Below are 12,106 nucleotides of genomic sequence, written 5' to 3'. Positions count from 1 at the left end.
CTAAGACCTTTTATATTAATATGGTTGTTTTCAAAACTTATTAGAGAAATATTGTTGTTTTGCTAGAAGTCGAGGGTTGAGGATTCGATTAATGTAAAGGTCGAACGTTGAGAACTCGACAAACAAAGAAAAACTTGGAAACAATATGTATATTAGGGTTGTCGAAGGTTGAAGTTTTGACATACATAGGTCGAACATTAATCGAACGTTGAGAACTCGACAAACAAAGAAAAACTTGGAAACAATATGTATAAAGTGTTGTCGAAGGTTGAAGTTTCGACATACATAAGTCGAAACTTCAACCCTCGATAAGTGAAATCTCGCTAGTTTTGTGACGAGGATCTCGTTCTAGAAGGGAATCTCACTAGATTCTCTCTAGAAGGGAATCTCGCTAGGAATCTCGCTAATTTTGTGATGAGGATCTTGATCTTTCAATTCCAAATATACTATCCATATTATATAAAAATAAACTGTATGATATGTGAAATAATAAAGTTAAGTTAGCAAGATTCAATATATATACATACAATATACCAATTAGTAATTGGGATAATTACCTTCAATATATATATAAACATTCAATATATATACATACAATATACAATATACCAATTAATTGAGCAACAATATGAAATATATTTTGTTGGTATGTTTTATCGATTGAAGAGAATTAGAATTATTACAGTTTTTGAAAAGAATATATGAAAAATAATCTATTATGTTATACAAATTGAGAAAAAAATTGAGATTGTCCAATTTATGTCATAAATGATTTGAGAAAATACGTGTATATTTGAAAATTAATCAACATTAGCAAAACATAAAACTAAAAAATAAAAGAATGAAATAAAAAACAAACAGAAAAAAATAAAACTAATGTCATTCACAAAAAACTGCATCAGATCCCTAACTCAACTCAACTCAACTCTACACAACAAACACAGACAATAATTATCAGCTCAATTCAACTCTGCAAACAAATACAAATAATTTAACTTCCCAAATAATTTAACTCTCCAGATAACAATTACCAACTCAACTCAACTCTCTATTTTTATCACACATCAAACACACCCTAAATACTTTTAAAACCACCGCTAAATATTTATTCAAATTGCAATATTAAACTAAAACCTCCAGAAAAGGCAAGAGTTTTTTTGAGCCCGGAGCGTGAAGAAGACGCGCATACTCACAAAGGCGCCAGCCGTCTTAGTTTCCCGCCATTACCAATCGGCACTCAACTGAATGTAAAACCCATCGCCAAGCCTTCGAAGTTCCAAGGGTTTTTCATCTACCTGAACAAGGGGAAGTCAAAAAAATACCCATAACCAAAAGCTTCAAACGTTATAGAAGAAATGGATGAAAATGTCGACGAGCAAAGCAAGCTTCCCGAGCTCAAACTTGGTACAGTTTACAAAATCATTCTTTTTCTTTTCTGGTTCTTTATTTGCACGTTGGCATTCGAGTTTTTTAATCCATTTGGTTGAAAATGTTGACAGACGCTAAGCAGGCTCAAGGGTTTCTCGCATTCTTCAAAACCCTACCCCCTGTAAGTTCATATTTCAAGTTGGTTTCGCGCTCTGAGGGCTGAAATTTTTTAGATTATTGGTCTGCCATTGGTTTAGTTGTTGTTCTCTAGCGATATAGGATAGAAACGTTAATTGGATGCTTAATTAATTATTCTAGAACAAGCTTATACTACTAACATTCCGGGCTGTCAGAATTATTTAGATACTCCTTTAGCGGAGGTAATGTAATTTATTTTAATTTCATTTTTCTGCTGCAGGACTCAAGAGCTGTTCGATTTTTTGATCGCCGGGTTAGTTATTCAATCTTCATTTGTTAACTTTGTCCAGAGGCCATCCCTTGGAGCCATGTGAATGAAATATATTATACCCTACTTGAAACTCAGTCGGTTTTTCTTTCTGGTTATCATCTATGTGAAGCAATTTGCTTATTATATCAGTCTGAAATGCCATTTCTTCGTATATATCCTTAAGAAGCTGGAATCGGATATGCTCCTGTTCACATGCCCTCTATTTGTATCATCTTATATGGAATTTGATGAACGTATGCTTATGTTATTATATTTTGTTTTTTGGATGGTATAAGAATGAAGAGGCCATTTTAGTTTTCCAGTCAATCAATGTTTCCGATTTAAACATTTACTTTGTATAAGAGTTTCCGGGCTTGATAGTTTCATGGAAAGAATAGATTTTACACTTTTTTTGGCTATCTTGAGTTCCATCAGATTCTCTCATGTCTAAGTATTGTATTCTTTTAGCACAAGAAAATATTATTAATTTTATTTAAGATATTCTGATCATACAGGATTACTATACTGCCCATGGTGATAATGCAGTTTTTATTGCAAAGACCTATTACCGTACTACAACTGCTTTACGACAACTGGGCAATGCATCTGAAGCCCTGTCTAGTGTGAGTGTCAGCAAAAATATGTTTGAATCCATTACCCGAGATCTTCTTTTGGAAAGAATGGACCATATATTGGAGCTTTATGAGGGTAGTGGTTCGAATTGGAGACTGATCAAAAGTGGATCACCTGGTAATATTGGCAGTTTTGAAGATGTTTTGTTTGCCAATAATGAAATGCAAGATAGCCCTGCTATCGTGGCACTATTTCCGTACTTTCGAGAAAATGGGTGCATGGTCGGACTAGGCTATGTTGATTTAACGAAAAGAGTAATGGGGATGGCCGAATTTCTTGACGATAGCCATTTTACAAATGTGGAGTCAGCTCTGGTTGGTCTTGGTTGTAAGGAATGCCTTCTGCCTCTAGAAAGTGGAAAGTTCGGTGATATAAAACCTTTACATGATGCATTGACAAAGTGTGGTGTGATGCTAACTGAGAGGAAGAAATCAGAATTTAAAATGAGAGATTTGGTGCAGGATCTTTCAAGGCTTGTCAAAGGTTCTGTTGAACCTGTTCGAGATTTGGTATCTGGATTTGAATTTGCACCTGCTGCCTTAGGAGCACTTTTGGCTTATGCAGAATTACTGGCAGATGAAAGCAATTATGGAAACTATAACATCCAGAAGTACAATCTTGATAGCTACATGAGGTTAGACTCTGCTGCCATGAGAGCATTAAACGTCCTCGAAAGAAAAACCGATGCAAACAAAAACTTCAGTTTGTTTGGTCTTATGAATAGAACCTGTACTGTTGGAATGGGAAAAAGATTGCTTCATATGTGGTTAAAACAGCCTCTGTTAGATGTCAAAGAAATTAGTTCTAGACTGGATCTTGTTCAAGCTTTTGTGGAGGATACTGCTCTCCGCCAGGATTTGAGACAGCATCTCAAACGAATCTCAGATATTGAACGATTGACGCACTATCTCGAGAAGAGAAGAGCTGGGTTACAGCACATTGTTAAACTTTATCAGGTATAGGTTTAAATGAACCGCTGAAACTCGTTTTAATTGAAATGATTCGTTATAAATGGTTTGGATAATGACTAATCAGATGCCAATTGAATACTGATACGTCATGATATCTGTAAATATACCCCTTTAACTAAACTATATATACCTTTTACTTTATTTATAAACAAGTAAAATAGACAAGTAAAGAAAAAGAGGATGTTTATACAAGTATGTGAAGGATGTAAATAGATATGTAAAAGGAAAGAATTTGATTTCTGTTTCCTCTTCTTTTTTATTTGGGTCTAGGGTTAAGTCTTGACACTGGGTTATTCAAGATTCTTGTCCTATCGTGCATAAATTGCTACCCGGATTTGGTTTTCATTGTGAGATTTATGCTTTTGTGATAAGTGGTATTTTATGTTCATAATACTCTGATTTGAACTTTCATCTTTATGATGCAGTCAAGTATAAGGATTCCATTCATTAAAAATGCCTTGGAGAACTATGAAGGACAATTTTCCTCATTGATCAAGGAAAAGTACTTGGAATTTCTTGAGATCTGGACTGACAATGATCACCTGAACAAGTTCAATAATCTCGTGGAGACTGCTGTTGATCTTGATCAGCTCGAGAATGGAGAATATATGATTTCATCTAGTTATGACCGGGGTCTATCCAAATTGAAGAATGTGCAAGAAACAATAGAGCAGCAAATACAGGACTTGCACAGGCAAGTTGCTAATGATCTTGATCTTCCAGTTGACAAGGCTTTGAAGTTAGACAAAGGTACACAATTTGGACACGTTTTTAGAATTACTAAGAAAGAAGAACCAAAAGTAAGGAAAAAGCTTTCCACCCACTTCATTGTTCTTGAAACCCGAAAAGATGGAGTGAAGTTTACAAATACCAAACTTAAAAAGCTGGGTGACCAGTATCAGAAAATAGTTGAGGAGTACAAAAGTTGCCAGAAAGAGTTGGTTCACCGAGTAATTGAAACCGCTTCATCCTTTAATGAGGTGGATTTCTGTCTATGATGTATCTATTTTTCATTAGCACTCTAATTGGACTTTAAGAACTTTGTTTGACGACCTTACTTGAACAGGATCTGTTCTATAGGTTGTACATCCGTGTCCTTGAGTTCTAAAGAACTTTGTTTGTTTGTAGGTATTCAGACCATTGGCGGAAATGCTCTCTGAATTGGATGTTTTACTTGGTTTTGCTGATTTAGCCTCTAGCTGTCCCACTCCTTATACTAGACCAAACATCACTTCATCGGTATCTTTTTTACCGTTGGCTATCTTAAGCCTCAATAGATATTGTATCTCAATTAAAAATTGCAATTACTCAAAAAAATTAACTTGTTACTGGCCATCTACAACAGGATGAGGGAAATATTATATTGGAAGGAAGTAGGCACCCTTGTGTTGAGGCTCAAGACTGGGTTAATTTCATACCAAATGATTGTAAACTAGTGAGTAGCTTGTTTGGATAATCATGAATACGTTAGTTCTATTCTCATTTGTTGTTATTGTGTCTTAGATGAAATAACTAATTGAACTCTTCTTTCCCTTGTAAATAGGTAAGGGGTAAAAGTTGGTTTCAAATCATTACTGGGCCTAATATGGGTGGAAAATCTACATTTATCCGACAGGTGCTATGTTGATTTCATTTACACCAATATTTTATTTTCAAATATGTTTAAACTTTTTGTGGTCTAATAGCTTGGACCTGTGACTTATTCTTCTAAATTTGTCTTGTGCTGAGTTTGGATGATTAAGTTTCACAGGTGCTTGATATCAGCTTGCCGATACTGTTGCACCTTGTATTCACTCTGAATACTGGAACTATTTTTTGGCGTCCATAAACCATCTGAACACCAGTTTATATGTGCGTTTGTAGGTTGGAGTGAACATTCTGATGGCACAAGTAGGTTGTTTTGTTCCCTGTGACAAAGCTAGCATTTCTGTTCGTGACTGCATTTTTGCCCGTGTAGGTGCAGGTGACTGTCAAGTGAGTTCTCAACACACACTCGTTTCTTTATTTTACTTCTTTAAAAAAGAAAATCATCCCTTCACTAAATACAACATTGGACCGTTGTTTCTGTAAACATATCATGGTTACTTTCCATTAAGGAGTTCAAGGAGATTGATTCTCTGTGTCTTTCAGTTAACTGGAGAGCTGTCTTCATGCTAGAACACTGATTAGAACTAATGCGTAGTTTCTCACTTCTATCCATATGGACAAGAGAGGGAAGAAGATTCACCGACTTTCTTAAACTTTTGATCAATCTGTGATAGATTTTTCCTATCATCAACTGATATTTCTTCCTTATTATTGCAATCTTATTGTCATACCCCCTCCTAAATTACCTTTTTAACCTAGGAGGTGTGAAGACAGTAGATGCCAACCCTTTTATGACTTCTACTGCCCTCTCTCTCCTCAGAAGTTTATAACTTAGGCTTGGTATACCTGATAAGTACTCATTTTAAAAATAAGACATTTAACTATCACATAATATACTTAGCAACTCCAGAAGTATATACTTATCACAACCACAACCATCTCCAGGTTACTCAGTTGTGGGTTCTCAACTTCTGTTTCTAGTCCCTAGTATGCACATGACAAGACTTAGCAAAATAAGATAAAGACCTAAATTTCCTCTTCAACCCTCAAAACTTGATCTACTCGTGTGGCAGACTGGCATATCAGCTAAACTCTTCGGTGTAGACCGCTAACTAGGAGGGGAAAGAAAACATTGGAAAAGGTGAGCTAAACGCCCAGTGAGTGACTTCTTTTAAACTTGAATCGGTATCGTCAATAAATTGTATAACTCTTTAAAAACTCAGGGATTGGAAGTGATTAAGTCATAATACATAACAACCTGAAAACCCTATCCTCATTTCAAGAAAACCACTTCCATCCATCAATCCTCAGTCGAGGAGAGTCCTTTTGCTCAATCACTCAACGTCGAAGTCCTTAGTTGGTGTGGAGTAATCTCAACACAACCAACGTCGGTAATACCTATGTGCATGTGGTCAAGCCCCAAAAGCTACTGGGTATATTATCATACCTTAGGTATCAGGGGACCCAGATACCTTCTCCTAGTATTTCAGTATCGGGTTTCCTTAATAACGTCATCATTATAAAACTTCTCACATAACTCAGAAATCTCATCAAAAGCATTCCACTAAAAACATATAAATAGTAAGGCCATTTAGGAAATGCTCATGCAGGGGAATGCTTATTAAAAAGGTTTCATAATCCTCATCAATTATGTTTTCAAAGGCTAAGGAAAACATAGCCCTTGGCAAACAACAGGATACTCATTATGCATTCAATATGCATCGAAATACTTTAGTTTTTGTAAAACTTCATTCGCGAGCATTTAAGTTATTTAATAAAACTAGTCACTCACAATCTTTTGGGCTAATTTCTCATGGTTTTTAGGCCTCCCCTATGGGCGTTTGTCCTCACAAATTTACCTTGCCACCCACACACGGTCGCCCGAGGGTGCTCAAGAGGCGCCCCACTTGCCTACCTGTTCAGCACACTCCTTGCGCACCTGACCATGTCACACAGCCCACTCACACGCCCCAAGCCACGCCTAATGCATAGCACACACAGCCTGTCCTCGCGCGCGCTCGTCACTGCATGGCCCTGACCGGCCAGCTGCTCACTTGTGCTTGGGTGCAGCAGCTTGCTTGTTCAACCTATCAGTTTCCCAGTTTAATCTTCCAGCATACATAACTCAAAATCTAGGCGTTTTCTTATAAAATTTCCTTCTAAGAATTTGTTCCCACATGTGTTAACTAACATACCTCAAAATTTCAGCCTCAGATTCCACCTAACGAACTCGGAACTCCCAAATCTTTACATCCTGCTCAAGTGATCCGACAGCCTTGCACACTTGGGAAAATCTTCAATTCTCAACTCAATCCTGTGGGTATTTTTGTCCGGCAGCCCTAGGTCATCTTCAGCACTCCTCACTCCTTAATTTGGCAGCATTTCCCTCTCTTTGGCACGAGGAAATTGCTCAAGCTAAGCTCCCCTTTTTATAGCTGAGGTTGCATGAACATAAGCCCTCTTAAGGTGACACCTAGGCCACATAAATCTGTGTTTAGGGCCTCTAATCCTGCCATTGTTTTCTAACCAATGACTAAGCTAGGTGCTTATGCCACCTCATCACATGGCCCTTGATGGCCGCATAGTCCCCTTTGCCAACACACTTAGTCGCCTTAGCCTTGTCTTGCGGCCTTCGCCCACGCTCATCACCTAGGACTCAAGCTGCTCGCATCGCCTGACTTTGCCGCCTCCCTAACCTCAACGCAACCTTGGTGCCTTGCCTAATGCATAGCCATGACATCGCCGGGTTGCTAGGCTCATCGCATAGCTCATGCGTTCCGCATACCCTTGGCGGTCATGTGGGGTGGTTTGCTGCTCACCAGCCCCTCAACTAACCTCTTTACGCACTTGGGCACTTCATCGCACACACCCTTGGCTATGCACAAGTCCCATGTGTTGAGCCTTCAAGTCGCATACTCCTAGTGGTCGCCCACTCTTGGCCATCCTCCCTACCATCTTAGCAATACATGTCGCACGCTACGCGACCACCTAGGCTTACTTAGTTGCTCGCATATTCAACCCTTATGCGATTAACTCACCCATCCGGCCAAGTTTCTACTTCTAAGTGCTAACCTTCCATTTATCCGAGAGTACATTTCCACGTACTTAGCCAAATTTCTCTCTCAACCCTTGATGTTTACACACACTTCACAACATGGCATACAAGTATATGAACATAACATCATAACCATAAAGACTTGGTAAAATAAGTTCAAGGGCTTACACTTATTCCTGCCTAATTCGCATGTTTCATCAACTAATTGAACCTCATCCTACATATAAAACTATTAATGCTCATCCATCGTTGTCCTTCCCTTCCTTTGTACGTGAGTTCGTATCTATGACTGGACGCTTGTCACATACTCTTTCATCACAGTTCTAATTACTTAGTCCATCACATGCATAAGCATTCATCAACCACCTTGGAGTCCTGCCGACCTCTGCCTAGTTGTAGCTGAACACTGGATCATACATTAGGAAATGAAAATTAAGCAACCACTTGTTAGGTTGACTAATTTATTGTCTTCACAATCATATGGTAGTTTAGTTTTGGACTTACTTAGAGTCTGCATGGTTTTATGGTTTTTCAGACTTCAGATTTTCAATTCACTCAAAGTGACTAATGAGCTGGTTTCGTTTCAAGTTTAATCACATTAGGGAAAAAAACTGCCAAAGGGCTTATAATCTTTTCTCTTGGCCTTCATGGCATCCCTCTTTACTGGCTCTACCTGCAATCTATCTCCTGATATTCGCAAATGACTTTGATGATGTGGTGTTTACTTCAGTTTTTGAATGCTGCATACTGTTGTTGGTTATATGCGTTAATCTCATTCAATGGACTACTTTAGTTTCGATGCTGAGTAAGTTTGAAAAGATCAATCAAGAAATTAATTGTACTTTCTTTACTTTGGCTCTGCTGAAAACTTCTTTAACCAACCAAAAAAAGAAAAAATCATTCCCTGCACGTGTACAGAATCTTATCTAGAAATCAGACACAGAGAACTAGGGTTGAAAAAGCAAAAGCAGAAAAAAAATCTTTTAGATTCTTTTAAGTTCTGAATAAGTCATCAATTAGTGCTAATTTAAATATTAAAGAGCATTGAGGGAATGCGTTCCAAGTCTTATGACCACATAGGATTTAATATCCTACAACTTTTCTTTGTGACCAAATATAGTAGGGTCAAATGGTTCTCATGGGAATAGTTGAAGCATGTGTTAGCTGGTCCGTACACTCACGAATATCTATATTTATAAAGAAGAAGAAGAATCATGAATATCTTTTTTTCCCCTTCTGTTGAAGCATTCGTTTGACAGCTTTTCTGTCGGTAAAATTATATTCTAGTTACTTGTATATGGAACCCATTGTTTCCTTTGTCGTGGAAATCTAAGAATGTCTATTTTACCATTCTAGCTTCGTGGAGTTTCTACCTTTATGCAAGAGATGCTCGAAACTGCATCTATACTGAAGGGAGCTACAGAGAAATCTTTGATAATCATTGATGAATTGGGCCGTGGGACATCCACTTATGATGGATTTGGTTTGTTTAATTCTTGACTCTTTAACTTTCTCTTGATGTTTCTGAATTATAGAGTTCCCATAAGTTATTCCATAAGGTGCATCGTCAATTATTTATCACTTGTCCCCTTTTTGAAGAATATCCAAACGAGTTGATGAACGTTCATTGAACATTTTATATATGACAACGATTATTATTTTTGCATTAGAATGAATTAAAGCACATTGCATGAAGAACTCAAGGAGATCAGTTTATCCAATAAAATTGATCTTTCTTTCACTTTTTTTACTTCATTTGCTGAAAATTGTAGCACAGTTTAAATGACTCTTTATAATGTGCTGATTTTCACCCATCAACACTGATCCCTCTCTACGTTTACTTTAACCTGCTTAAAATTTCAATACATCTTTAATGACACTTTCTTATTACATGAAGACCATCACCTTAAATTTTTATGCGTGGCAGGGCAATGCTTTGTTTGCTGGTTTTAAATGAAATCAGTTATTTTCTAAAGTTGGATTTTATTTAAATTACTCTGTATTGAAAATTATAATCAGGTCTAGCATGGGCCATTTGTGAACATCTTGTTGAAGTGATTAAAGCACCCACTTTGTTTGCAACCCACTTCCATGAACTTACTGCACTAGCTCATGGGAATACTGATCTTGAGCCCCATGGAAAGCAAATGGTTGGTGTGGAAAATTTTCATGTCAGTGCACACATAGACTCGTCAAATCACAAGTTGACAATGCTATACAAGGTAAATGTCTGCTTGGAATATCTCCTTTTCTTGTATTTTATACACCTCTCTGTCTTAAATTAGATGGGTTGGCCGAGGACATCACAGCAGAGCATTCTTAAATTTTTACTGTTTCTTTTGGATTCTGTATTTTTGTTAAAAGATTTGTGAGGAAAAATGAGGACATGGAGCTCAGTAGTATATTTTTCTGAATACATTAGTATTATAAAAACACAGGTTAATATAACAATGTAGTTTGAAAGACACCACAGAAAGGCATTGGAGGTGTCATTTGAATAATTTCTGTTGGATTAATATTAACCTGGACGGCGTCTGTAGTATGTTGATCTGCAGACTCAGTTATGGGACCGATGAGAGTGAAAGTAGAGCTAGAGCCTAGAGTGTTGTTGTCTACATGTTCTTGAGCCTTTTTAATTACAATGGAGGATATCAAAGTCATCGTCTTCTAAGATCTATTCAAGAATACTGTGGAACTATCTCTAGTGAATTTAGCCTTGGTATTTTACCTATGATTTCACTTTAGAATCTAAATTTATTCCTTCAAGTAGGAACGTCATGTTTTCTACCGGTCTTCATTAAAATTGGAGATAGTAAAAGTTTATTATCTTGCCCCTCAATTACCTGCTGTTGTAAGTTCTTTTATGTTACTCAGCTTCATTTTTTCCTTCGCTTTTCTGTCTTTTACAGGTTGAACCCGGAGCTTGTGATCAAAGCTTTGGAATTCATGTTGCAGAATTTGCAAATTTTCCTTCTAGTGTCGTGGCACTTGCCAGAGAAAAGGCTGCTGAACTGGAAGATTTCTCCTCTGATACAACTACTTCAGCCACTACTGGGAAAGAGGTATATAATCTTTTAGTCTTACATTTTCGTTCGAAAATAATTGATTCTATGCTTATCTACTCTAAATTATGGGAGAATGAATCCGAAATTCAAATAAGACCAACGTATCTTACCTTCTTTATTCATTAAGTCGTGTGTTTCTATTTCTTTCGAAATTCGATTAACATCTTGCTAAAAAACTGGATGTAATTTTTACAATTCTTAAAGGCTGAAAAAGATATCAACAAGCTTTTGCTACTGCTTCTTTTTCTTTCTTCTGTTCTAATAGATGTATGAGTCCATGCATGTATATGAGTGTGTTTTGCTGTTTTTCTCTTTGTGGAAAGAGAACATGTTTTACCGTTAAATACATAGATACTCCAGTCATGTTTTATGTGTCATTACTTATCAGTATAGTGCCTATCGGATTTGAATACACAACATTATATACAGATACCATTAAAGCGAAAACGTGAGTTCGGTTCGGATGATATGTCCAAAGGTGTAGCGCGGGCTCGTCAGTTCTTAGAGGAGTTCTCTAATCTGCCCTTGGATAAAATGGATCTGAAGGAAGCTCTACAGCAAGTGAGTCAATTGCGAGATGGTTTGAAGAAGGATGCCGTGGACTCTAATTGGCTCCAACAATTCCTTTGAGGCAGTGCCTTCTTTGTACAGCTTTGTTAAGGCGTAAGGAGATGATTTTGAGTATCTTCCCTCACAATTTTGGATGTACAGAATCTCCAAATACTCTTTACTAGCTTCAGTTTTTAGTATCCTTCCTCACAATTTTGGTTCTTTTGTGGAGGGGAAAAGCTAATTATGTATCAAAGCAAGAATGAATGCCTGGAGAATATGTGGACTACTTCTGATTAAATCTTATGTTTAAGTGTCTGATTATCATGGTTTCATATGTTCCTGATAACGAATTTAAACTTCCTAAATAGTTATTAGGGTGTATATACATTTTCTCACTATTTATACTTTGATGTGTGTGTTCAAATAA

The 12,106-nt window shown here is 37.0% G+C and overlaps 1 protein-coding gene across 1 annotated transcript; it reads left to right on the top strand.

Moving 5' to 3' along the window:
- Positions 1–1,142: 1,142 nt before the first annotated feature.
- Positions 1,143–12,106, top strand: LOC120079711 (DNA mismatch repair protein MSH2). Its single transcript, XM_039034076.1, has 13 exons — positions 1,143–1,404; positions 1,500–1,549; positions 1,787–1,819; positions 2,332–3,405; positions 3,846–4,400; positions 4,549–4,659; positions 4,766–4,855; positions 4,964–5,035; positions 5,284–5,394; positions 9,419–9,545; positions 10,082–10,284; positions 10,972–11,124; positions 11,557–12,106. Exons 1-13 carry the CDS (start codon positions 1,356–1,358, stop codon positions 11,755–11,757), a joined length of 2,829 nt encoding a protein of 942 aa, XP_038890004.1. The 5' UTR covers positions 1,143–1,355; the 3' UTR covers positions 11,758–12,106.

The sequence above is a fragment of the Benincasa hispida genome, chromosome 1, assembly GCF_009727055.1.
Source record: "Benincasa hispida cultivar B227 chromosome 1, ASM972705v1, whole genome shotgun sequence".
Classification (NCBI taxonomy): Eukaryota; Viridiplantae; Streptophyta; class Magnoliopsida; order Cucurbitales; family Cucurbitaceae; genus Benincasa; species Benincasa hispida.
The sequence above is the reverse complement of the archived record's forward strand: the minus strand, read 5'-3'. Positions and strand labels throughout refer to the sequence as shown.

What these genes read in the sequence shown, in the direction of transcription:
- LOC120079711 (XM_039034076.1), top strand. Translation starts at nt 1,356, where the DNA reads ATGGATGAAAATGTCGACGAGCAAAGCAAGCTTCCCGAGCTCAAACTT. An exon ending in GCTTCCCGAGCTCAAACTTG is followed by an intron (nt 1,405 to 1,499) that starts GTACAGTTTACA and finishes AAATGTTGACAG; the next exon opens with ACGCTAAGCAGGCTCAAGGG. An exon ending in AATCTACATTTATCCGACAG is followed by an intron (nt 5,036 to 5,283) that starts GTGCTATGTTGA and finishes GTGCGTTTGTAG; the next exon opens with GTTGGAGTGAACATTCTGAT.